The sequence below is a fragment of the Alternaria postmessia genome (genome assembly GCF_024291825.1).
Source record: "Alternaria postmessia strain BMP 2775 chromosome Unknown scaffold_24, whole genome shotgun sequence".
Classification (NCBI taxonomy): Eukaryota; Fungi; Ascomycota; class Dothideomycetes; order Pleosporales; family Pleosporaceae; genus Alternaria; species Alternaria postmessia.
Genome location: NW_026260097.1, coordinates 85,610 through 109,638, shown reverse-complemented (window position 1 = coordinate 109,638; position 24,029 = coordinate 85,610). Strand labels below are relative to the sequence as shown.

The following is a 24,029-nucleotide window of genomic DNA, read 5'->3' as shown; positions in this document are numbered from 1 at the left end:
TTCCAAAATCTACAGCCGAACACTGCGTGATCCGTAGCTCACCCTCCAAACCCGATAGCATAATTCGTATGCACTGAGATCAGACCCCTCTCAGAGCTCATCTCTCATTGCCCCTATTCCTGCCTTTTCATGTCACATATTCCATTCCCGATTCATCAAAAATGAAGAAAACTGGGATGACGAGTGCTCCGCTTCCAAAATATGCGGATGAAACTGGACCGAGAACTTCGCCGTGAACCAATTGTCATAGAAGAGAAGAAACAGGAATCTTGAGAGGGCTGGATTCCTGTTCGAGACGTCGGAGTTCTCTCGAACGCGAACAGACTGGAATCTTATGGCTGACGAGGCATGCTGGAATCGGCAACGAATACGCGCATGAAGTGAGCAATAGAGCGCTGTCGATACGTTACTTGCATTTCTGTAACCTTTATCCGAGGGTATCATGACGTCCGCTCCTCTTTAAATCTTGAATCGAAGAACATGAGTCTGAATCCCACTGCTGGGAACGATATGATACCAAACCCGCGAGATAACTGAACCAAAACACCAAAACAGCATGTGCACTGTCGATGAGAAAACAACCATAAATAATGACATTAAACCATTACTACCCCTCTGTCATAACCACTCCAGCAGAAGCTCTGATATCGAACTCGACCCATCTTGCTCTTCCTTCTCGCCTTCCTCTCCCGCCACTTTCATCTATACTTCCTGGGTTCATGACTGTACAGCCAAAGTACTTGACTACAAATGCCGGTGCCTCGCTATCTGCGAGCACCAAGCTCGTCGGCAACGGGTAGAGATTCATTGTGTGTGCGAAATCCCAGTGTAATGGCCGCGCTGAGAGTGGGAAGGGGCTTAAATGCGACTGTGAGAGTATTGTTCGAGTGAGCGCGCGCGCTGTTTGTGTTTCGAGATCAACATCTGGTTGCTGCTGTTGCTGTCGGGCTGGCGGCGGCCTGAGATCAAGATCCATGGCGTCCTGCTGTTCCACTTCTTGTTGTTGATGACTCGGCGCGTATGGCATATCGTCATCTACATCCGGAGGTGGCTTGTTGAATCGTATCGATTGTCTTTGTAATCTTCCAGCCATATCGTCCCTCAGTATTGCCATCTCGCCCTTCACGCCGAACCAGGTCAAGCGCGAGGGATTGGATGTCCAGATTACTTCCCCTTCTTTGCCCTTTGCCTTGCCCGCTCCCCAGATCTCTCTGTTCGCTTCAGCAACGACCTTTCTAATCCTGCTTGTGAACATTGTTGGAATAGGTTTCCTCGGTAATGGTGTAGCGGCACCGGCGGAGAACGCACTCGGCCAGGCGTCGTTGTCGCCGGGAACGAGTACAAGTGTAGTATGTGCGATGAGAGTTTGAAACTCTGCAAGGACAGAGGCGAGTGCGTCGAAGTGTTCTTTGTATTCTATACTGCCTGTTCCTGGTACGCCTGCCAAACTGGCTTTCGAACTGAAGTTTCCCATCAGGATGATGCCGAGAGGATAGACTGGGTGGGCGTCGGTAGGATCGGGTGTGTATGTGCGTAAGAGGGTACGGAGAGCAGACAATGTGGATGGGACATCTAGATGGAGGTCTGAGGCTATGACGATGTTGTGTGCTGTGTCGGGGTCGAGGAGTTTCGATGCAATCTTGTTCATGCGAGTACCGGTCGCGCGCTGAGACCCGACGCCTAAGAAGTCTGTCCATCCGAATGCTGGTCCAGCCAAGCTGTTCTTGTCGGCCTCTTCGGCGCCCCCCAAAGTTGCTGTTCTCCGTTCACTGGGAGGGTGTCCGACTGAGAAACCTAGGAATTTGCCGCCTATCGTGCCACCAATGCCGCTGCTGCCTCCTAGCGTTGATGTGGCACCAGCATCCTCTTCATAGCTGCCCTCGACTAAAACAATCATGCCTGGTGCAAAGTATGCGCCATTCTCAGGAATTGGGCGTGCGTGTTGAATGTCCAAGGTAATTGTGCCTGTGAGATCGGAAAGTGAGAGCACACCAGTGGCCGAGACTGTAAGCATGCCTAGCAATAGATGCGTACTTCCAGTCCGACCAAGCAGGTTTGCGATGGGAGTGATGGTGTTCATCTGTGAGGTTGCAATGGATCCTGTGCGGCTTAGGGTAGCAGACCGCGCTGTAGAGAAGGTGGGCGCTTGAAACGTCTCGTTACGAAGTATGCGCTGGTGTACGATGTGGTACCGTTGACGGAAGAGCTCAGTCTTGTGTTTTGGATCTGGGAAGAGTGATGGCTTTTTGGCAGATCTGTCATGGTCAGCAGATATTCAACTCTCGCTTGCTCTCTGCATACTTTTCGAAATGCTTCTGGGTAGCATTGTATATCAGCTTTGGCTGGTCGAAGGCGCCAATGACCTTCATCCACTCTCTTGGATCTCTCAGCAGATCTTCTTCTTCGTCTTTGTCTTCCACCTCCAGACTGGACATGCCAAAACTGCTGTTACTGTCCAGACTCGAGTGGTTTGTCTGGCCGGCCATTTCAGGTCCAAAGTTGAAACTGGTTTGCCTACCCAGAGTCGACCCTTGTACTACTCTTCCTCCGCTCATGGAGCCTTCAAGTGTCTTCAGTATGCCTCTGAGTGTCTCATTGTCGCCTTCTACGATGACTTGACCACCGCATTTCTTCCAGCTCTTCGCAATCTCTTCCAAGACCTTCTCTGCTAAGCCTTCCTCTCTCCATCCTGATCCGCAGTGCTTCCCTACAAACGTTGCTAATGCTTGGAGGGCAGAGGATGTGAGGGTGAGGTTGTGTTTCTTCGTAAATGTCCGAAAGGCAAGCGGTCGCAATGTCGCCGGTGGAAGGAGTATAGGTAGCACAGTCGACTTTCCAACTGGCTTCAGTGCAGGCGGGGCGCGTATGGGGGCTGTTCTGCGGGGATTGATGGGATGAACGGGCGTTCCGAATGCGGGCGACGAAGATGGGATAAGATCTGAGGGTACCGCTGAGGGCTTCTCTGGTCTTCTCGAGGTCGCCATGTTGGTAGTGGTGAGGGTGAAGTTGTGCTGTGTCGCAATGTTGGCAGGCGGTCGGTATTCCACTTTACGCGTGCGACGCGTCCAGGCGCGATTTCGCGCTAGGTATGGGCTAAGCTACTTTTCCCAGCAACCACCAATCCTCCAACCCAAACACAACACTAAACATCCTTCACGCCTCCTTTATCCGCTCGAGAAGTCCGTTATTGCTGTCGCATACTCCACACAATATCCGCGAACTTGATTAATCTCACACAATGGCCGACCCTGCGACTGAACCGCTCGCGACCGTCACTGAGACCGAGGACCTGCCCAGGACGAAAGAGAAGATGGGAGAGCTGTCGCAGGCTGCTTCTATCCACTACTCCACCAAAAACTACGACGCTGCTGCCGAACACTACGCCGATGCCGTCGAAATTCAAGCTGAACTCAACGGCGAGATGGCACCGGAGAACGCTGAGCTGCTCTTCTACTACGGACGCGCGCTATACAGGTCCGCAGTCGCCAAGAGTGATGTGCTAGGCAACAAGGTGGCAACACAGGAAAAGAAGAAGAAGCAGCCCAAAGCAAAAAAGGCCACCAAAGCAGAGACGGGCGAGGGGTCAAGCGCCGCAAAGGCTGAGCCCAAGGAGGAGTCAGTAGAGAACAAGCCATACTTCCAGCTCCAGGGCGACGAGAACTGGACCGATTCTGAGGATGAAGACGATGACATGCAGGATGGCGAGGAAGAGGAGGACGATGACGACCTCGGAAACGCGTACGAGATCTTCGAGCTAGCTCGCGTCCTCTACGAGAAGCAATTAGACTCGCCAGAAGGAGATGCCTCAGATAAGGGCAAGGGCAAAGCAGAGCTAAGTCCACGAGCACGCATCGTCAAGGAGCGTATCGCAGACTGCCACGGTTTCCTTGTTGAGATCTCGCTAGAGAACGAGCGATTCCACGACGCCATATCAGACGCCCGCAAAGCGCTCGCCTTACAAGAGGAATTGTATCCTTTTGAACATGAGAACGTCACAGAAGCTCATTACTCGCTTTCCCTCGCGCTGGAGTTTGCATCCGTCTCTAAGGTACGAGAAGACCAGACCGGACAAACGACCGAAGAGTCCGCCAAGCAAGAACCAGGGAAAGAAGACGAAGACGGTATAAACTGGGAGCTGCGCAACGAGGCTGCTGAGCAGACTGATCTTGCCATAAAGAGCCTAGAGGCACGATTGAAGAAGGAGGAGGCCGCACTCGGCTCTGACGCGCTGAAACCTGAGCAGAAGAAGGAGAAGCAAACAATCATTGAGGATAAAAAGGGTATGCTCGAAGACCTCAAGACTCGTCTTGTAGATCTCAAGTCAGATCCCACCAAGCAGGAGTTTGACAGTATTGACTCGTCGGTGTTCAAGGGTCTGCTAGGAGGCCTGTTGGGCGCAGATTCCGCAACGCAAAAGGCGAAGCTTGCGGAAGCTACCAAGACCGCGAACGATGTGTCTGGTATGGTGAAGAAAAAGGTCAAGGCGCCTGCTCCGGCACCATCAGGTTCAAACGATGCCGGTAGCAGTAAGAGAAAACTAGAAGTTGATGATGGCGGCGCGGAGGGCAAGCGAGCGAAAACCGAGGAACCCGCGTAAACAGTTTACACTGCGGATTAAAAGAGCACAGAAAGTTGACAAGGCATGGTTGATACCTAGGTAGTTGTCGAACGGTGACCCTTATGTTACAACACGACAAACGGTAACGGGCTGATGAATTGACATTGGGCTTGGAGCATATGAAGATATTTCCCATTACATTGCACAACTGGACTTGCTCTAATATGCGCACCGACATGAAGTGGCGGTACCTAGCCGCTTTCCCCCAATCCGTCTACCTGAACCAATATCGCAGTGCCATGTGTGCGCAAACGCCTGAGTATATGAGGAGTAAACGAACAAGTGCAAAGAACGCCCATTGCTGAGCGGATGGTATACATGTTTGCGTCTGTCCTTGATATGTCGCTGACCGCCAACAATCTGTTGTAAACGCCCACGTCCAGACGTGTTGCATAATGAAGATCTGAATGTCTACCTGCTCAGGCCTAACAACCTCATGGACATCTCAACCTAAAGAAAATGCTAGAAGCAAAGCGTCGCACCTCATCGTCTCGTCACCGTCAACACACTTCGATTCGCAACGATGGCATCTACATTATCGGTGACACGGAGATCGTTGTCAAGAACTCAGGATACATGGGCTACGACACAGCACCAACACATGGTCCGCCCCGAAGTGAGGGTCGCCGACATGGAAGATTTGAGAAAAGTTCTTACCCTTCAAAGCACCGGAAAGAGATCAAAAGAGCAGATGCAGTTAATAATGGTTCTCAAAGAGCCCGTCACCGCCGTCATGGGCGCCATCCTTCCCGCCATAGTCATGATAGCTCAAGTACAGAGGGCATATCGAGTCACCGCGATGAGGTGTCCGTAAAACACAGCTCGAATGGTGCGTCGAACGAGTTTGATGTTTCGCCACCTCGTGCCACCAAGACACTCATGCTCCTTCCTAATTACCCACCGATAGTGGATCATGTGCTTTTTCAGCCTATGGTACAAGAGAACCTCAGGGTACAAGAACAACCTCGAGTGGATTTCCTGGATTCACGTCAGAGACCTGAAACGTCCCATCACAGGCTACAATGCTCCGCTTCTGGCGTCAATGCCGAAGCTAGACATCCACAAACTCCAAGCGATCAGTCTTCTCGTTCTGACGAAGAGTTCTTCGATGCTTTATCCAGCCTACCTGATGGTCTGGCTCGTGCTGTCAATTCAGAGTCTTCGCAAGATTATAAGCTGTTGGAGGAGAGAGCATTAAGAATTGAGTAGGAATTCCAAACAGTATACCACAATCTCGAAGGAAGCTGAGAGGCAGCCTCGACAGCCTGGGTCGACGGTGAGAGTTTTCTAATTTGACAGTATGACAGGCTCGCTGCAAATTGAGCATCTATTAACACATTCTTTTGGTCTACCGAAGTCATCTTCGCTTTTGCTATACTAACCATCAAGAGTTTGTATCATAAAGGATACAATGACTACAACGCCAGTGATTGCAACATTCTGCGCAACCTTGATCTATCTTATACGAATTGTGGCTGCCACATGCACAACATACCCAAAGGTATACTAGTGGTGAACAATATCGACGTTGTCCATAGGGCTGACGATATGGAGTTTTGTATTTGGGGTCTATAAGTTCATGGAACGTGTTTGGCTTTCCAGTGGAATCGTGATCGTGTGAGTTGTACTGCGACGTGTCGCTAAGGGGGAAACAGTCAGGGCAATATGGGCTGCGGGAGATATGGTACGGGCCTTCGCCGCAGTGGACGCAGTAATAAAACGTCAAGAATGATGTACCGGTATCTTTAGGTGCGGCCTGAGGTTCTGGGCTCGAAGCGTGATGGCCATTATCGGCGGCGTCAAGGGCTGAGAGCCACGAGTTCGACATGGGATCATCCTCATTTGCGTCGGTGGCGCACGGTGGAGATTGGATTGCAAAACCGGGTGGCGTTGTAGGGTCCGTAGCTATCATCAATTAGTCATGTAGCAACAACCATAAGGATGTGTTACCTTGGAGAAAGCTATCTCGCATGCTTGAATCCGAACGGCGGCGATCCAATTCCCTTTCTATGCGCTTCTGGTCGACGCGAACGCCGTTGAAGACAAGATGCGTCTGTCGACCTCGATCCGCTCTTTGTTGGACACGAGGCAAGATTGCATTCCACTCTCTATCCGTAGTTTTCTTGCGCATATTCCAAAACGCAATTTTATTCTCATACTGCGACTTACTATGTTCAGGTAAGCTTGATTGAGTACGTTGGGTCCACGTGAATACATACGTAGGCGAGAAGCCATAACGCCTCGTCATAACATCCATGACACCATCGTAACCATCAAGCTTTCTATCTTCAACAATATACAGCTCCCAGATAGTAATCTTGTGAAAGTTCCAGACGTCGTCAGGTATCCGTCTGGCAAGCGATCTCGACATTGTGGTAGACGTTGGAGCGTTATGGCTGCGCTGATTTAGTAAAGAACTGGAGCTGGAATGAGAGGAGGTTATGGAGAAATGAGATAGAAAGTATTTATAAGAATAAAAAAGGTAGAAGAGGTTTGCTGGCGTAGTCAACTTGATCTGTGTGGCTACGTACATGATCATTATGCTCGACAGGAGCACCAATAATGCGAAACCTGAGTATGCCATACTAACCTGATTACGACAGCCTTCATGGAGATCGCGCCCGCTTGAACCAATCATGCAAAACCAGAGATGGAAATTCCCCGATATCCGACATATGAAACAAATACAGCACGTACCTCCACCTACTGGATAGCCAATGACGCCAAACCTAGCTTAATTACCGTCCATAACAATGAACATACACAAAATCCATAACATCTTTTCTCCTAACGAAGGTAACCGTGCTACAATCTTTAGATCTTCACCGATCTCAAATGTTCGAAAACATGTCTTTCTGGTCCATCGAAGCCACCATTGCGTCTGCAACGCTCATCGTAATATGCATGCCAATCGGCATGACCTTATAGTGTACAGTGAAGAACAGAAGAGAATGTAGGCGCAGTCATTTGGGTACCTCAGTCTACCACAGCTCTTTCTTCACGTTCAACGACGGTAATAAGTAGACGTTGAGGGAATCAACGGAATTGAGTTTGAGAGATGTAATGCAGAGTCCATTCTTCTTACCTCGCCTAAAAACGCGACTCAACACCTCATCTTCAACTTCATTTTCCTCTTACCTTAATGAAAGCATTGTTGTCATGTTGGAAAAGCTAGGCTGACATAGATGAAGGAACAGCAGGATAATCGCTGCATCTTGTGAGCTCTATGGAAGGATCAGAGAAAAGACAAATATCAGAACATGGCGTAGGAGCGGTGAATTTTGACGAACAGTCGTGGTATGCGATTCGCGATCAGTTGTACGATCTTCTTCGTAGCTTCCAGTACAATGCGGGTCGAAGCGGGGCAGGCAGCCCGTGCGGCAAGCCTGCGTCATCGCCTCCTGCGCCTTCACATATTCGTCAGCTAATCCTAAGCTCCGCCGCCCTGGAACACGACTCAAAAACCCAAGACCTCTACCACAAGACCATCCCAAAAGTACAAGTATCGCAGTCATGGCCTCCAACCACAACGACAACCCGTGGGCAGACCAAGGGAACCCACAAGGACAGAGCCAGCAGAGCCACAACCCCTACCAAGCGTACCAAGACCCGCCTCACAACCCCTACGCCCAACAACCACCCCCGAACCCATTAGGTCAACATCCCCCTCAAGAGCCGTACGTACAGTACCCGCCTCAACACCAGGACACCTCACCGTGGAGCCAAGAGCCAAGCCAAACTCAATCTCACAATCCATTCATGCAATCACAATCCCATGACCCTTCCCAACAGTCCTACCAGCAACAACAAACCCCCCAATCCTCTTACCCTGGACAAGAAGATGTTCCGCCAGGTCTACCGCCCCGCCGCACAGCTACGGAGATGGCTCTTCCTACCGGACAGGACCGTTCGCACCAGATTGAGGTGATGCAGAGTTACGAGGCTGCGGGACGAAAAGACGATGACGACGAGAATGTTGAAACGCTGCAACGAGAGTTTCCGAAGATAGATGGAAGTCTGATTGCAGCGATCTACGGGGATACCAAAAGCTTGAGCGCTACGAGGGAAATGTTACATGAACTGCAGTAAGGCAACTTCGGGGAAATCCTATATATCCATGGACGACGAAATGAAGTAGGGGTAGGAGAGTCACTATACGCCGAAATATTCATGAGCATCATTATGGAGGCTTTGCAGGTACAGAAAGGTGCTGTAATTGCATAGTCCAGATGTCGGAAACGTGCCTTTCCTCCCCAACTACTCTACCAAAGACCTTTTTGTTCCTCACTTCGCGTATACTGATTCCCCTTCTTGTGTTGCTTTTCTGCAGAAGAGTTCCCGTGATCTATCTTGACCGAGTCTCACGTGCAAGGCTATATGTTCAGCCTATACTTGGGGCGCACGGGCTTCGTGCGTCGGAATTGCGTCCTAAACCTCGCAGCAGCTCGATGCGAGACTCCAATCATCGGCAAGAACGCCTTTTACGCTCACCGAAAGCACCTACAAGATTTCCGGTTCGACAATCTGCGAAACCAGCCTGGTGGTGTTGGTCTCATGTATAGAGAAATGCGATGAACTAGCACAAGTCATATTTTCAGGTTCACGAAATTTATCACGACGGGAAGCATCGATATCACATGGTGTTTCACTGCCGGCAAACCTTCCGTCCTTGAATGCGGCATGCCCAAAGGGGAACCCCGCACTTTTGCCCAGCCGGCCCAGCTAGCATGACTTCAGCCCAGCTAGGACGGCATGAGTGCGTCTCTACGAAGCCTTGCCCTGGCGCACTATTCCATGTCGCTCACCTCCGCATTTGCTTCTCCGCAGGCCCATAATTTCCCCGGATATGGTCCGTGGGGAGATTCTACCAGGTTTCTGCCGCTACTTTAGATGCTTCGACATTAAGCTGGATGAGGATATGCCGATGTACATCTGTAAGTGGCTGGGACGAGTATAAAGCCTATATGTTTGTGGTTCGTAGCCTGAGTCCGTCATCACACTGTTCTGCAGTTCCTTCCTGTCAACCAGACTATTGGATTCAGGATCTTCATTATGCGCTTCCTCGAGCTCAGAGGCAAGAGCCTCATTGCCGTTATTCTGTTGACCTCTGGTCTTGACTTTCTTCTTTTCGGATGTAAGCTTGAAGTCAATCATGTTACACTGTGGCTATGATGTCTAACGCGACTCAAAGATGACCAAGGACTCTTCGGCGGCATCCTGGGCGGCCAGCGCTTCAAAGATACCCTTGGCAATCCCAACCCAACCATGACCGGCCTCGTCACAGCCATCTACGATATCGGCTGCGCTCTCGGTGCCGTTGTGGCTTTCGTCTTTGGCGAGCGTATCGGACGCAAGCGTTCCATCATCCTCGCTAACCTCATTGTCGTAATTGGTGCTGCTATTCAATGTGCCAGCTTCGACTACTGGCAGATGTTCGTCTCCCGCATCATCGGTGGCGTTGGTGTCGGACTGTCAACGGTTGCGGTACCAATCCTACAGTCAGAGACACTACCTGCACACAACCGTGGTTCGCTTCTTGTTGTCCAGTCCGCCTTGATCATCATTGGAGTTGCTGTCGCGTCTTGGCTATGCTTTGCGACGCTATATGCCGATAGCTCGCTGCAGTGGCGCTTTCCTGTCGCTTGCCAAATACTGTTTTCACTGCTTGTGTTGGCGCTTTGCCCGTTCTTGTGCGAAACTCCAAGATGGTTAGCATCGCGTGGAAAGATTGACGAGGTACGTAATCTATCGCATGATGAACACATTGACCCTAACGCAACTCTCAGGCGAAGTATACCATCAGTCGACTTTTGGACAAGCCGCTGGATGATGAAGAAGTGCTGGGCCAACTCCAGGAAATCCTCGACGCGATCGCGGCAGAGAGTAGCGAGGAAGAGCCCACCTGGAGCGAAGTCTTCAGCAATGCAACCAAGACCCGCAATCTACACCGTGTTGTTCTCGGAATGGGACCTTATATGATGAACCAGTGGAGTGGCATCAACGCCTTGTGCTACTACCTGGCCTACATCTTCCAGCAGTACCTCGACTACTCTCCGAGCATGTCTCTCATCCTCGCCTCAGTGGCTTTTACTCAGTATGCTGTGTTCTCGTGGCCACCATACTTCTACATCGACAAGATTGGGCGCCGATGGTCGGTTATGGGCTCGTCAGCCGGTTGCGCAGCATGTATGGCGATCATCGCCGGATGCCTGGCCACAAACAGCTATGCTAGCGCCGCAGCAGCAGTCGCCTTCATCTTCTTGTATCTCGACTGCTTCACCCTCGGTATATTGCCTGTGTCGTGGTCCTACTCAGCCGAGATTCAACCTTTCCGTGTCCGAAACAAAGCGACAGCTGTCGGCGTCTTCTCGCATTGGATGTCGAACTTCGTCGTCGTTATGGTCACTCCCATTGGCCTAGATAACATTCGCGGACATTACTTCTGGGTCTGGGCTGCGGTTTGCGCATCCTTTGTACCGCTTACCTACTTCTTTGGTGTCGAGACTTCTGGACGCACGCTCGAGCAGATCGACATTATGTTCTATGAGCAGCCGAGGCTATGCATGGGACTAAATCCAGAGAACCGAAGGGTTGTAAGGGCGAGCAAGTCAGATGAGGAGAAGAGATTCAGGGAGTTTGCGCACGTCAGCGAGAAGAACCAGGCTGTTATGGAGGAGAGAATCAGCCAGAGTGATTAGACACAACCCGTAAGGCACACAAGGGCATGTAAAGGAAGAGCTAGTCCACTGAAAAAGCCTACGGACGAATGAAAGCAACTTTGAATGAACTGCGAGCAAACAGCTGCGCTTCTCCTGCGACTACTTGAGCTCATCGTTCTCTTTGTCCGCTTCTTTCATCATGCCACCGTTGAGGTTTTCGTCCAAAACTAGGGCTGGAGTTCGTGCGCAAGAATCTTTTCATGCTCAAGCGCCTTGATAGCCCAAGCTGTAGGCACGCCCCGATTTCCAATCCGCTTATGGCTCCTGCCGAACCGACACACCCACCCAATTTCCCAACCCCCATCACATTCTTGCAACTCTTTGAGGTATTCGAGGTCAGGCTGGACCCACACACCAAGCTTCTGGCATGCTAAGACACGCGCAGCAACAGCGAAAGAATCTCCGCGGCGACCGACGTATCCTCGGAGCGCGGCAGCTATCGGCTCTTTGAGTGATTGAATCTCAGGCGCAGTTGTGTTCGCCTCTACAAGGCAAGACAAAAAGTATAAGAATGTCTCAGCAGAGAGATACATGTCCGTACCATCGATATAAGCGCGATTTAGAAGGATGCGACGAATGTAATCAAGCTCGAGTTTGACATCAGCGCCGCGGTTGTACTTGTAGAAAACTCGAATGACATTGGTAATGACGATCGGATCCAAACGAGGTCGCTTGTCGCAGAAGTACGTCAAGACAAGGCCGTCTTGTGCGTGCCTGTTTTGAAGCATATGATCCAGTACTGGGTTGGCCGAAGAGGCGGGCGGCGAAAACACAAGCAAAGCGTTGGCAGTGTCATCGACATCATCAGGGACTAGATGCCATTGCGAGATTAGTATGGGTTGAATACACTTAGCATGCGAGATATCTTACAGGTCTTTGTCGTACCAATAGGAGGGCCGTTAAAGTAGTTCCATATCTTAGCTTCCTTGCTCGCTTGCTCAATCGTTGCATTGATCTCCGCAGCATCGGTGTTAGGAGGCGAAAGACTGAGGAGGCTTGCGTCTTCGAGCTCCCAATGAATCATGAACTGAGAGAAAAACTCATTTAGCTCAGGTCCGTCTTCGATGCGAGAGACATGTTTGCCGGCATTGTCAGTCATGTATCGACGCGCTCGTGTTACGGGATCGAACAGCTGGTTGCGCAACTGACGCATCAGAGCGCCTGGGGACTCGAATACGATGCCCTGCATACCGAATGAGCGCGCTGTATTGACTTGTCCGCGCTTGTCATCGACGAAGATCACAGATGTTGGATCGCGACATCCAATGCTGTCCAGCACATGCTCGAAAAAGCCGAGCTCAAACTTCGTCATACCCGCCTCGAAAGACGTGAACACGCCGTCGAATAAGCTCCAGTCAGATAGCACAGCCTGGAGGCGCGCAAAGTCTTCCCTTGCGATATTGCTCATTGCGTAAACCTTGAGCCGCCCATTCATCTCTGCTTTGAGCTTTTTGAGCCTCTCGATGAGGTTGTTATCGACGCATAAAGTTCTGCGACATTGCGTAAGTGCTTCGCTTATCATTCCAGGATCAATTGAGAGTTGCTCTCCTATAATCTTCAGAGCTTCTGCCTCTTCGAGATGGTCGCGCTCCAACTCCGCCCATGTTGGAGAGAGGATAACAGAGTGGAAAATTTGCGGGGAAAGGACGGTAAGATCGCGAGAAGACCAGTGGAATAGGACGTCGCCGAGATCAAGGATTAGCGTCCGCTGCTGTTGTGACTCCATTGGGACCATCGTGGTGTAGTCGGTTGTTGCTTGTAGTATGGAACGAAGAGGTGAGTGTTTTCGTCTTCAGCTTGAAGGCAGAGGATACTGGTAGTACGTTTCCCCCCTGATCGTGAAAAGAAGATTATATTATTGCCTCACCAAAGTCAGGTGATATGCAGGGCGTAACCATGATTGGAGACAAGACCAAGATCCTATTTTTACATCACTGGAGGTTACGTTCTATCGCAACACTTGCTCGCTGACTGCAGATGCAGAACAAAAACGAATATCTATCAGCCAATCGGCCCCCGGATATGTGACCTGATTAATACTTTTGATCGCTCTGCTTCTAGGGGAAGCCACTGTCGATCCAGTGGATCATTAAGAGAGCCAGTGCAGTAGCATTTGGGCGAAAGTGGCTGGGTAAACATTCCCGGGATAGACGACGCTGAAACCAGAACCACTCTGGAACCTTACATGGGTGTTGTTGTGCTGGATATGAGAATCCGAAGTGTCTATCTCTAAGGAGCGTCATCTCCCTACGATAATGAGTTTCTTCTTACATGAATTCGATCGACTCGTCTCTGATGGGTACATCTTGCTTTTCTCTGGACTCTTGCAGCCAGATATGGTCCCTGCGTAATACTCGCAGATGGCATGCACATGTACAATGAAACGTGGCCTATTTCGTCACTTGAGTTACGGTAATCTGCAAAGTACCATACAGTGAGTAACTGCTGGAAGTGAGCTCCCTATATAGCTGTATAGGTGCTTCATCGCGAGCTCAGATCGAGACAACGTGCTGGCGATGGTCAACGCGCTAGGGTGAAGTGCTCGTATGTCGCCTGGCGTCTGATGTTTGTGTACTAGAAAATGTATACAGCCGTGGGAAGGACAACCTGCAAATGCAGTATCAAGACTTCGATGATTCTCATTCATGATAGTATTGTTCTGGAATCGTAAGCTCAGCGATCGTCTCGGATCTTCACGATAGCAGTGGTGTACACGGTGTAGGATCAAGATGCACACTGATGTGAAAACAGGGAGAAGAAGAACTTCCGCGAAGCATTCTGACGTCATGGAGCTGGGATAGTGATGGAGTTCGCCCTTGGGTGGTGCCGGAACTTGAGCATGTGTGTGAAGGGCGATAAGCCTCATTCGGCAGATATGCCGCACACCACCGCCCCATCATCCGCATGAGTAGAATGAATGCCCACAACCATGCCTGCTAGCTGTCATGGAGCTTTTTCGGCTACACCATAAATGTTGACAGCAAGTCTGGTGTTTACGTAGGTACAAAAACAATAACGGTTTCACATCTCTTGGTTGCCACTCCCAGCCACCTCTATGACGATGAACACTACGTCATCAACAACACGTATGATTTTGCCTAAGGTTTGTGGCATTGATGAAGATGCTACTTCACATGAATTGCCAAAGAAAATATGATCAAAAACAAACGCGCGTCACCCAAGATATGTTGTACGGTGTCACATTTTCGAATCCCGTCGGCACCGTACCTCTTGGCCCTGAGGGTAATGCCTATGGTAAGAGAATATTCTCAAAGCAGTGGTTCATGTGCCAGTACGAAAGATCATGGGGCATATATGATGACCTAATTCCGTTAAGCCGAGGATATTCTTTCTGACAGAGCAGTCTCTTACCTGTCTCTTTGGCTACCCAGTACCTTCGCATCGAATGTACGCAATGCGAGATGTGAAAGTACTTGTCAATCAGCATGTCATTCTCCTCCGGCCGTGAAAGGTAGTCTGCATCTAAATATAGTCCTCTTGCTTTGACAGCATCAACCTCAGGATATCTCTCGCTGAGCCAAGCCTGATATTCCGCCTCTTCTGGAGTGAGCAATTCCTTTGGATAGATAGACCCATCATCGATTCTCAAGAACCGCTTGGAATCCAGCACATCATCCTCATTGGAAGCCCACTGGCTTACATTTTGCGGCTTCAGTTGCAGCTGATATTGCGGTCCGTTGCTGCCGACGACCTCATCGAAGCGACGCCACGGGTGCCTCTGCCCTGGGAGAAAGAGCGCGCTAAGGGAGAGAAGTATGATGACGAACAAAGCGAGAGATAGATATCTGATCAATCGACTTCCGACGGGCTGCAATACCATCGTGTCTGGCTCCCCGTCGATGGAGGTGTCGTAAGAGCTGCGCATGGGTATCGGGAAATATGGTCTCCAAGTTACAGATGTGTCGACTGACCCAGGCTTCTCTAGGGAACAATATTCTTTCTCAGTTGGCGAAAGCAGAACCGAACTTTCCGCATGGAATTTCGATGCAGTCATGGCGAACGTAATGCCGGATGCTGCACTGAACAGGAAAGCGACACCTTCGGACTTTGAACGCGAATAGACGACCTCTGCAACTTGAGAAATCGCTTCTTTCAGAGACCACTCTGATTCCTCTGTCGCTAGTGCGGCACAGACAAGGAACAAGGATGCTCTCATTTCTCGAACAACAACACATGAAGCAGAATTGCGACTTGTGCAGTATTCGACAAGCCTTTCTAGAGTGCAGCTGGTGTTGGGGTGCATGTCGTCAAGGCAGCAGACGACATCCACGCATGCAGTATTTACTGAGGCGATCATGTCAAGTGCTGCTGAAGGTAGAATGAGACGTGATACGTAACGAAAAAGAAGGTGAAGAGGCTATGAAGTTGAAAACAAGATGATCTGGGGATGCTTGAGACTATGTCGCAGTGTTTCCATCAGCCGACTTCCACCAAACGAACACTGGGCTTCGAAAGTCAGCAATTACTTCCGCTATCTCACTGCATTTCCACGCATCAATCTATACGACCTTTGATTTGCGGTTCTGGCATGTCTCCCGTCACCTGAGAACTTGCACTAGATCATCGCAGATCGTGCAAGTTCGCGCTTTACAGCAGTCGAGTATCGCAAGGGACTAGCGCTTGCGCCACAAGACTGCAGGTGCAAGGATGACCTCCGGGCGTAAGCAACACTCAGGATCACCCACTAGGCACTATCTTCTCTCGTAGTGACATTTATCTCCGTCCTTGTTTCTGTAACTCTGGACCCTCTTCATATCACCCCAACGTTCCGTCACACATCATGACTGCAGAAGCCGATCAGCCCGCGCTTACAGCTACTGGTAGTACCTCATTCTACACGCATTCAACAGCTTTGTCCACCCATGGTGCAAGCAGCTTATGCATCACTTCTCTAACATATCCCCACCTGCATCTTCGACTTCCTAGCGCGGAGGATGCTGCTGCACTTCTACGCCTCTTCACTGACTATCGTAATATCCAGTACGACAAGTCATGTACCGGGCTGGATAGTGCTGAAGCTATAGATCATCTGATCAAGCAATGGCAGGTCGTCAATTTACCATTGCAGCGAGCCAACATTGTCGTCGTGATTGACGGAAAGACTGTCGGCACCGGCGGCTTGGGTTGGATTGGCAGGAGGAAGAGTGATGGAAAGCTGATAGGCGATGCGGGGTTGATGTTGGAGACGGACTTTCGTAATTCAGGCTATGGATACGAGTCGTTATGCATGGTCATTGACCATGGCTTTTGCGTTCTGGGCATGGACGAAGTGCACATAGCTTGTGTAGACGCTAATGCTGCGTTCAAGGGTCTGATGAACAAAAAGTTAGGGTTTCAAGCTGAAAGGATAGAAGACAAGATGTTCGGAAATGAATGGATCTGGCGCATAACGAAAGAGGTATGGGCAGAGAGTCCGCACTCTGCTCAAGGTCGAGCTTGACTTTGGGCGGACTAACAAGGATCATTGTAGGAGTTCACTGGTGGGAGTTACATCAGTTCACGCATATAACCACGTCTCATGTAAATTTCAGAAGCACTCCTCAATGTTGTTAACAAGATTCAGTAGATTAGCTTGTTAGGAAAAGAAAAGAATGAATGACCAGGCAAATTCTTGTGTAGTTCATGATGATCGTGCAGTAGAATTCAATTAAGGACAACGAAATAGCGTATCAGTAGATATATGTTGGTAGCTTTGTTGGGTGCGCATTATAGTTTTCAAGAACCCGTGCGTTGAAGCCCAACAGCGTAGAACCATCAAACGTGAAAGTAATGCTTTATTTTTCGATCTGCATGATTGACAACCGCACGTGTGTATCCCATATCGGTGCGCCGTTGGGGAGAGCACGTCGCAAGTAAGCGTGAAACGCACAACGTGCACATAAAGTCTCACGTTCCCCGCATCCTCCTGGCAGGCGTCCTTTTCGTACTTCACCCCATCACAACACCATGATTTCAACATCGCTGATAAAAAACAATATTTCCAAGGCTGCGAGCAAGGCGGACGCTGTTCTCCAGAGCAATGCTGGTGTAATACTGATGCTTTCAGCCCAAATATGCTCCACGATCCTAGCAACATTGGGACGCGTCCTACGAACGGATGGCAGCAGCGGCTCGGACACCAAATCGATTGGCACTTCCGAAGTATGGCAACTCGATATTAGTCACCAGCTTTTTGTATTGATGGCTTCCAGATACTCATCGCAATGATGCTAATAATCACCATTCTTTCCTGGACATACGTGCTTGTCTCTCCAGCGATAACCCCTGGTGGGGTTTTCGGTCCCACCAAATTGCGCCCACTTCTCATCGTACGAGGCATCGCCGGCTTCTTCGGAATTTGGGGCTTCTACGTCTCTCTGCGCTATCTCGCGTTAGCTGAGGCGACTCTGATCAACTTCCTTGCGCCGGTTTTAGCCGCTCTTCTACTCGGCTTGTTACCAGGCCAGCAGCGCTGTTCCGTCGCTCAAATGCTCGCAGCTTTAGTTGCGGTTCTGGGTTTGCTCTGCGTACTGCAGCCTTGGAACGCTCATGTGACGAACACGCCCAAGGACCATGCGCTGGCTGTTGGTGCCGCCCTAGTTGGTGTTGTCGGTGGCGCAGTCTCCTTCTTGACGATGTCTTGCCTAGGGGGGCACGTACACCCGATCACAACCGTTGCATACTTCGCACCTATTTGCACCGTACTCAGCGGCGCATCGCTCATCATACAGCAACAGAGCTTGAGCTTCCCAGCGACCGCTGTACAATGGCTGCTCGTCTGCATCTTGGGTATTCTGGGATTCGCCATGCATTGGCTCATGGCAGCCAGCTTGATGACTGGCGATTCAAAGAGAGCGCTTCACATCGTTTACGTGCAGGTAGTGTTCGCCATGGTAGCCGACAAGATTGTGTGGAGATTGGACCCGGGATGGTGGAAGTACGCCGGAGCGCTTTTGATTGTGGGCAGTGCGATATTTGTGGCAGCGACGAAGGAAGACCGAGGATATACGCTTGTTGGAGAAATAGATGTAGAAGAGAAGATCGAGAACGAAGATGCCGGCCCCTCGTATGGGATCGATTAGAGCTGCGGACATTAGTCTAAACGAGCTAACGCTTTGAGAATTAGCCACTATCGTCATCGAGCGGCCGTGTGTGACCAACCTCCCTAATTTCTCCTCTAACCCAGCTAAACCAGTTTGCCTGTTACGAACACCCCCAGCAAGCTGGTGTCTCCTATATCTGACCGTTGACATCGCCTCATATCACCATATTCATGTCGCACATTAAATTCGAAAGTTTACTGAATCTGGCTCTTCATTTATCTCCTATACAAGCCCATGCATCATCGTAAGATGAAGATTATTCATAGCTCCCTGTCGTCTTTCAGAGGACTCGTCATGTCTGTTCATTATGGTGTGTCGTACTTTGTTGTCTCAAGTTCCGTACTCGACAAAGTATCCCCGATGCATTCGTTTTCCTTTGCAAACCTCTGTCGGCTTATCCCACTGTGGGTCGCGCTTGAAGTCGGTCGAATAGGGGGACGGATCAGCGCATACAAGACGTCCCGCATTTCCCTTGCCATCGTTGTAGTAGCTGCATTCCTGGCGGCCATCATATCTGACTTTAACCGTGATCTGGCGGTGTGGTTAGTCTTGACTCTTACTGAGACGTGGACCGCAGGTACGGTCAGGACATTACATGATCGCTGAGACAATAGTGGGAAACGTTGCGCTTACTTTAGTTGGAAAAGGCGGACTGTCTATGTTGGCGGTGCCAGGATGAGGCCATAACTTAACCAGCTCGAATTGCTCGTCAAGGCCGCACATGTCGACTCCAATGCCCCGAGGGCCCTGGAAGAGCCACCAGAAGTGGTTGCCGAGCATTTCGCCGAACACGAGTTGAAGCGAACTATCATTCTTGTTTGTATTAGTAGAAGCTTGGGAGCCTTTGGGAGATAAAGAGATGTCGTACCGCACGTTCAGTGATATCGGAAGGCGTAGGCTGGGAAATAGGTGAGGCTGCGATAACAGCCAACAGCCCGAAGACCCAGACAAGGATGGTGGAAAGATGAATCATGTTGATTGTCTATTGTTTGCAGTCCGGTATACTTGGTAAGCCGGAAGGTGGGTGGTGGTGGGGTAGACCTGCTTATATAGAAAGAGAGCGGGGTGCCTGGACCTATCAGCAGGGACTCTCACCAGTGAAAGGCGGACAAATTACAGTGGTGATGTGGAGGTTGCCTGGAGAATACATCGAAATGGACAAGACTGTTTCACTTACCATTCTGGCGATTCACATATGTAACGACATCAATCTGGAAGACTTGTCGCCTATGAGTTTGTTATGAGGGATGATTGAGCAAGGTAAGTGCGCATCAGATACACCAGTAAGGATTAGGTAATTTGGTCATGGGCACGCACTTTCAGAGCTAGGTTGTCCTCGATCCAGCTTCAGAGATCAGCCGCTCTTAGTACCTACAAGAGTACATACGATGGTAAGACCGACCGTTGCAACTGATAACCCCCTTGTAGTATTCCGGATCTTGCTCACAGGGCATGATCATCCAATCGCCACAAATCAGTTCCCCAACATCGCCGTCACCGTGCGTCCTCCATACGCAATCGTCATGGTCCATCCACCTGAGGAGTTTGAGGTCCATCTAAAGACTCGTGGTTAGCAACTCCGTATAACCACCATCTAGCAGCATCCAGTGCGATGGATATGAGAACTTACAGCAGGGGCACTCGGGGGATTGTCGATGGCGTCTCGCCTGTAATGGTAGGGGCCATTCATGGAGGCAAATTTGAACGGATCAGGATAGGCACAGGGCTGAACAACTTGGCCAGATGGGCCTTGGAACATTTCCCAGTAGTACTCGGTACCCGATGCTCGGTTAAGGAGGACCTGGATGGAGGCATCGTAGAAGTCCTTTGGACTGGATCAGTAGGTAACTTTTTCTAGATATTTGGAATGCTGACCGAGGAAATTTTGGTATCATTGCCCGGTACCTGTGTGACGGGGTCCTTGGTAGGGTAAGCGGAAGCCGTGCCCAGTAAGAAAGCGACTATGCCGATGAACAGTGAGAACAGCATTTTCGTATTTGCTGGTGCAGTCTTCAGTCCAGTATGTGTTGCTTGTTTCTACGAGTAGTGTGAGAAAGCATGATATCACAGAGCCAGTTCTTATCGTGAAGACCTTATAAGCTGGGCAAAACTAAGGGGCTGACACGTAGATGGCGGACTACTCGGGTGTCAAACGACGTAGGTCGGATCAAAGCGAACAAACACCGCCCTCCTAGTGAGGCCTTACCAGAAGTAGACAGATGACCATGATACGGATCGTGAATTTACCCATCGTCTAGGTCGGTAATCATCTATTTACTAAGAAGAAGTCTAGTACTTCAGTAGTTCTACCCGTTACGGTGACGATCCATCTAACTTCACCATCTTCAGTACGCTCCTTGGACGAGGAAACGATTCGTTTGCTGAGTTCAATTCCATGGCCCGACCATATCAGTCTACCAATTACAAGCCCAGCCCCGATGGACCGAGAAGCCATGGCAATTGATAGCACCATCGTTCCAGCTCGCGTCTCGCTCGCAATTCATAATCATCCAATCGCCACAGATGAGTTGACCAGGGTGACCGCCGCCGTCGGTTTTCCACTTGCACTCGTTCTTGCTATTGTCCACAAGGGAAAGCTCCATCTGCAGAACGGTCAGCCACCTATCCCTTTTATATCTCTAGAAACCATTTCTTGTGTATATCGAACAAGTTTTACCTACCGCAGGTGGGTTCGGGGGATGATCGATATCATTTCGTCCGTAACCGAAGACACCGGACATGGCCGCGAGACGGAACGGTTTGTGGTTTGTCCCGCAAGGGTTTGCTTTCTTGCCGTACGGACCTACAAACAACTCCCAACAGTAGTCCCTGTATGATTCCCGATCAAGCATGATCTGGATGGAGTTGGTGTATCCCTCAGCTTGCTGTGATTGGTTAGCAAAACTGAGCGACTGGACAAACGCTGGAAACTTACAAGGCCGTGTGTGGTGCGGTTATTCTGCAACTCCATGCTCAAGTTCTGGATAGGTGTTGCGAGACTGGAGCCAAGCAAGAGGCCTGCGTACACATATATAAGGAAAGTGAACCACGCGAACATGGTGAGTGGTTTGCAAGTTTGCTCCTTCGAGTGGTGGCAGTGCAACTCGGTGGTAAGGTAGAAATAAACGAAAAGTCTACGCTGAGGAGCTTTTATTCTTTGTGGTACTAGGCGAAGCTGACTTATCCATCTGGCGGTAAAAGACCGGAAAACTTAGGACGTGCGTAGGATAAAACGAGGTCACGGATCTGCACGTATTCAAGCACATGAGAACGAGGGTGAAAGAGAATGCAACTGTGATATTTTCATTCATGCTACACAGAACAGTGTATCATCTCCATAGCTAAAGGTGTGGATCAAGAGTTCCAGTCATGGCCTAAGAAAAGCCTGGTTCCCCACCGCCATCACTCTGCGGGTAAGCGCTTGCCCATGTTCAGAATTCACAAACCCAAGCGGCAGCATAGCGGGGACGTGGGTTTCCGCAAGTAATCTGCTGTCCGTACCTAAAATCCTTTTTGCAGTCGACTATGTACTCGTCGCCGCAATGGAATTGACCAGGGTCTACACCAGTAGCGTGATATACGCAGTTGTTACGGTTGCCGTACTTGATCTTGACGTCGAACTGGAAAAGACTTAGCAGACGCGACGCATATAGCGTGTGACAAATATTAACTCACCTCCGGGACGAAAGGTTCATAGTTCTGGGGAAAGGGAGGCTGAACCATATCTAGCTTGTCGGTATGCCATCCGGGCTCGCCATGATAGACCTTCTCGAAGCGCGTATCACCGCAAGGGTACACAGCAATGCCGCTAGGTCCTTGGAAGATATCCCAAACATAGTAAAAGGGCTTGACCTCCGAAACTTGGATCTGTAGAGAGTAGGGGTAAGGGCCCTGGCCTCGCAGTACGCCCTTTAGTGCGTCAGTATGAAGCTTCGTTTCAATAGTGATGCGACTTACTGGAGTGACGTCGCTTGCGGTCTCTTCAACGGGTGCGGCAAGAGCGAAGCCGAGGCAGGCGATAATGCCTACAAGGAAGGTGATCCAAGAAGTCATCGTTATCGAGAATCTTTGGATGCTTTGGTCGTATGATGTGAGTAAGTATTCTGTGAGTTGATAGACTGTGTTCGACTGGTGTAGGAGACAGAAAATATCACTGGATCGTGGTAACGGGCGTGAGCAGGCAGACACGGCGGCCAAAGAAGGCTAGTGTCCAGTGGAGCAAACAGAAATTACCATAGTGAGAGATTCGAATTTTAGGAGATAGTCAGTGCGCAAGACTGGTGAGAGATCTACATCTATCTCACGCCCTTCGCCATCGCCTTATGGACACTGGGCACAACCGCTTAGAACTCGCAATTATACCCTCGATGGAACTTCGGCAGCTGATCATCATCACACTTGATAGTAGCCTCATCGTATCTAGGGTCCTTCGCGCAATCAATGATGTAGTGGTCTCCACATCGGAATTGCCCAGCATCGATACCCGTGCCTATGTACTTGCAGTCATCGTAATTAGAGTATTCGATCTTGGTGTATACCTGTTCAAGAATTGAATTAGCATGCAAATGCAGCAAAAAGGCCCAACCTCAAGCTCAATGGGTGGTCAAAGTACCTTGCGATCGGGAAACGGGGGATGGTTGATAGCATCATTCTCATCCTGGAACATCACACCATAGAAGACGCGCTTGAATTCCGCAGGCATCTGGCCGTCGTGATCCTCACAGGGATCGACAGCGATACCTTGAGGGCCTTGGTAGATGAACCAGCGGTATTGGTGGACCCCAGCGACGCTAAGAAGGAGTTGGAGGGAGTATGGGTATTGCAGTGCCTGATGAACCTCGTTGTTAGTGAGAACGTTTTACGATACTACAATCTAGGTGGGTTTGCTTGCATTTGTGGTGCCGCGCCTGACTATGGAGGTGTCGTTGCTGGCAAGCATCTCGACGGCAATCGCTGAAACACAGCTCAGGTAGGCAAGTAGCCAAAGAAGCGAAGCCATCAGCGTTGTCATGATGGTCGGCATGTGGGCGAAGTAGGAGTGTGTGTTCAAGGTCGCAGGATGAAGGAGATGTTGTAACTCAAATTTGGGGACAATGGAGCGGCAGAAGGTCAGGTGTTATGGAGTAAGAGCGGTAGTCAGTTATGGGAAGTGGTCAGTGTGATTCAAAAACGAGGTCTGCACAGGGCAAGAACACTGTGACACACGACCCTACACGTGCCTCTATCCTTTAACCGTGCTTGCAACATGACTCGTCGACATGAATAAGTGAATTTGCGTACTCCATGCGCAAACGCGGAAACCCCACTGCCAAGGCTTTTGACTGTCGATGCCAGTCAACTGTACCTCCCCCAAAATTTTGTGCTTGGTACTAGCAAACAGATCCTCGATGATACTCCTCGTCTTCACCACAATGATAAACCGAGTAGTCGGAGGCCATGTACTACAAGTCCTTGCGATATCGCCCTCAAATATTGACAAAATGAAGAGACTTGGTATCATCACACGTACAGAAATGGGGTATAATGATTAAACATAGAGATACCCTCCCTTGACAGGGCAGGAGACATAGCGTGCAACTCTTTCATTCA

General features: G+C 50.0%; 8 protein-coding genes across 8 annotated transcripts; 5 read left to right on the top strand and 3 right to left on the bottom strand.

The window, feature by feature from the left end:
* Positions 1-607: 607 nt before the first annotated feature.
* Positions 608-2,984, bottom strand: J4E82_004849 (uncharacterized protein; the record flags this gene model as incomplete). Its single annotated transcript, XM_051731123.1, has 2 exons — positions 608-2,255; positions 2,302-2,984. 2 exons carry the CDS (start codon positions 2,982-2,984, stop codon positions 608-610), a joined length of 2,331 nt encoding a protein of 776 aa, XP_051589058.1.
* Positions 2,985-3,238: 254 nt separating this feature from the next.
* Positions 3,239-4,597, top strand: J4E82_004848 (uncharacterized protein; the record flags this gene model as incomplete). The annotated part of the gene is made up of 1 exon (XM_051731122.1): positions 3,239-4,597. One exon carries the CDS (start codon positions 3,239-3,241, stop codon positions 4,595-4,597), a length of 1,359 nt encoding a protein of 452 aa, XP_051589057.1.
* A 3,534-nt stretch (positions 4,598-8,131) lies between these two features.
* Positions 8,132-8,707, top strand: J4E82_004847 (uncharacterized protein; the record flags this gene model as incomplete). The annotated part of the gene is made up of 1 exon (XM_051731121.1): positions 8,132-8,707. One exon carries the CDS (start codon positions 8,132-8,134, stop codon positions 8,705-8,707), a length of 576 nt encoding a protein of 191 aa, XP_051589056.1.
* Positions 8,708-9,528: 821 nt separating this feature from the next.
* Positions 9,529-11,316, top strand: J4E82_004846 (uncharacterized protein; the record flags this gene model as incomplete). Its single annotated transcript, XM_051731120.1, has 4 exons — positions 9,529-9,552; positions 9,629-9,752; positions 9,810-10,354; positions 10,405-11,316. 4 exons carry the CDS (start codon positions 9,529-9,531, stop codon positions 11,314-11,316), a joined length of 1,605 nt encoding a protein of 534 aa, XP_051589055.1.
* Positions 11,317-11,504: 188 nt separating this feature from the next.
* Positions 11,505-13,072, bottom strand: J4E82_004845 (uncharacterized protein; the record flags this gene model as incomplete). The annotated part of the gene is made up of 2 exons (XM_051731119.1): positions 11,505-12,148; positions 12,208-13,072. The coding sequence occupies 2 exons, from the start codon at positions 13,070-13,072 to the stop codon at positions 11,505-11,507; spliced, it is 1,509 nt and encodes a 502-aa protein (XP_051589054.1).
* A 3,066-nt stretch (positions 13,073-16,138) lies between these two features.
* J4E82_004844 (uncharacterized protein) lies at positions 16,139-16,798 on the top strand (the record flags this gene model as incomplete). Its single annotated transcript, XM_051731118.1, has 1 exon — positions 16,139-16,798. The coding sequence occupies one exon, from the start codon at positions 16,139-16,141 to the stop codon at positions 16,796-16,798; it is 660 nt and encodes a 219-aa protein (XP_051589053.1).
* A 506-nt stretch (positions 16,799-17,304) lies between these two features.
* J4E82_004843 (uncharacterized protein) lies at positions 17,305-18,419 on the top strand (the record flags this gene model as incomplete). The annotated part of the gene is made up of 2 exons (XM_051731117.1): positions 17,305-17,499; positions 17,550-18,419. The coding sequence occupies 2 exons, from the start codon at positions 17,305-17,307 to the stop codon at positions 18,417-18,419; spliced, it is 1,065 nt and encodes a 354-aa protein (XP_051589052.1).
* Positions 18,420-20,034: 1,615 nt separating this feature from the next.
* Positions 20,035-23,463, bottom strand: J4E82_004842 (uncharacterized protein; the record flags this gene model as incomplete). Its single annotated transcript, XM_051731116.1, has 11 exons — positions 20,035-20,265; positions 20,316-20,477; positions 20,885-21,043; positions 21,122-21,325; positions 21,376-21,439; positions 21,942-22,060; positions 22,116-22,349; positions 22,398-22,465; positions 22,837-22,978; positions 23,053-23,268; positions 23,332-23,463. The coding sequence occupies 11 exons, from the start codon at positions 23,461-23,463 to the stop codon at positions 20,035-20,037; spliced, it is 1,731 nt and encodes a 576-aa protein (XP_051589051.1).
* Between the last annotated feature and the right edge of the window lie 566 nt (positions 23,464-24,029).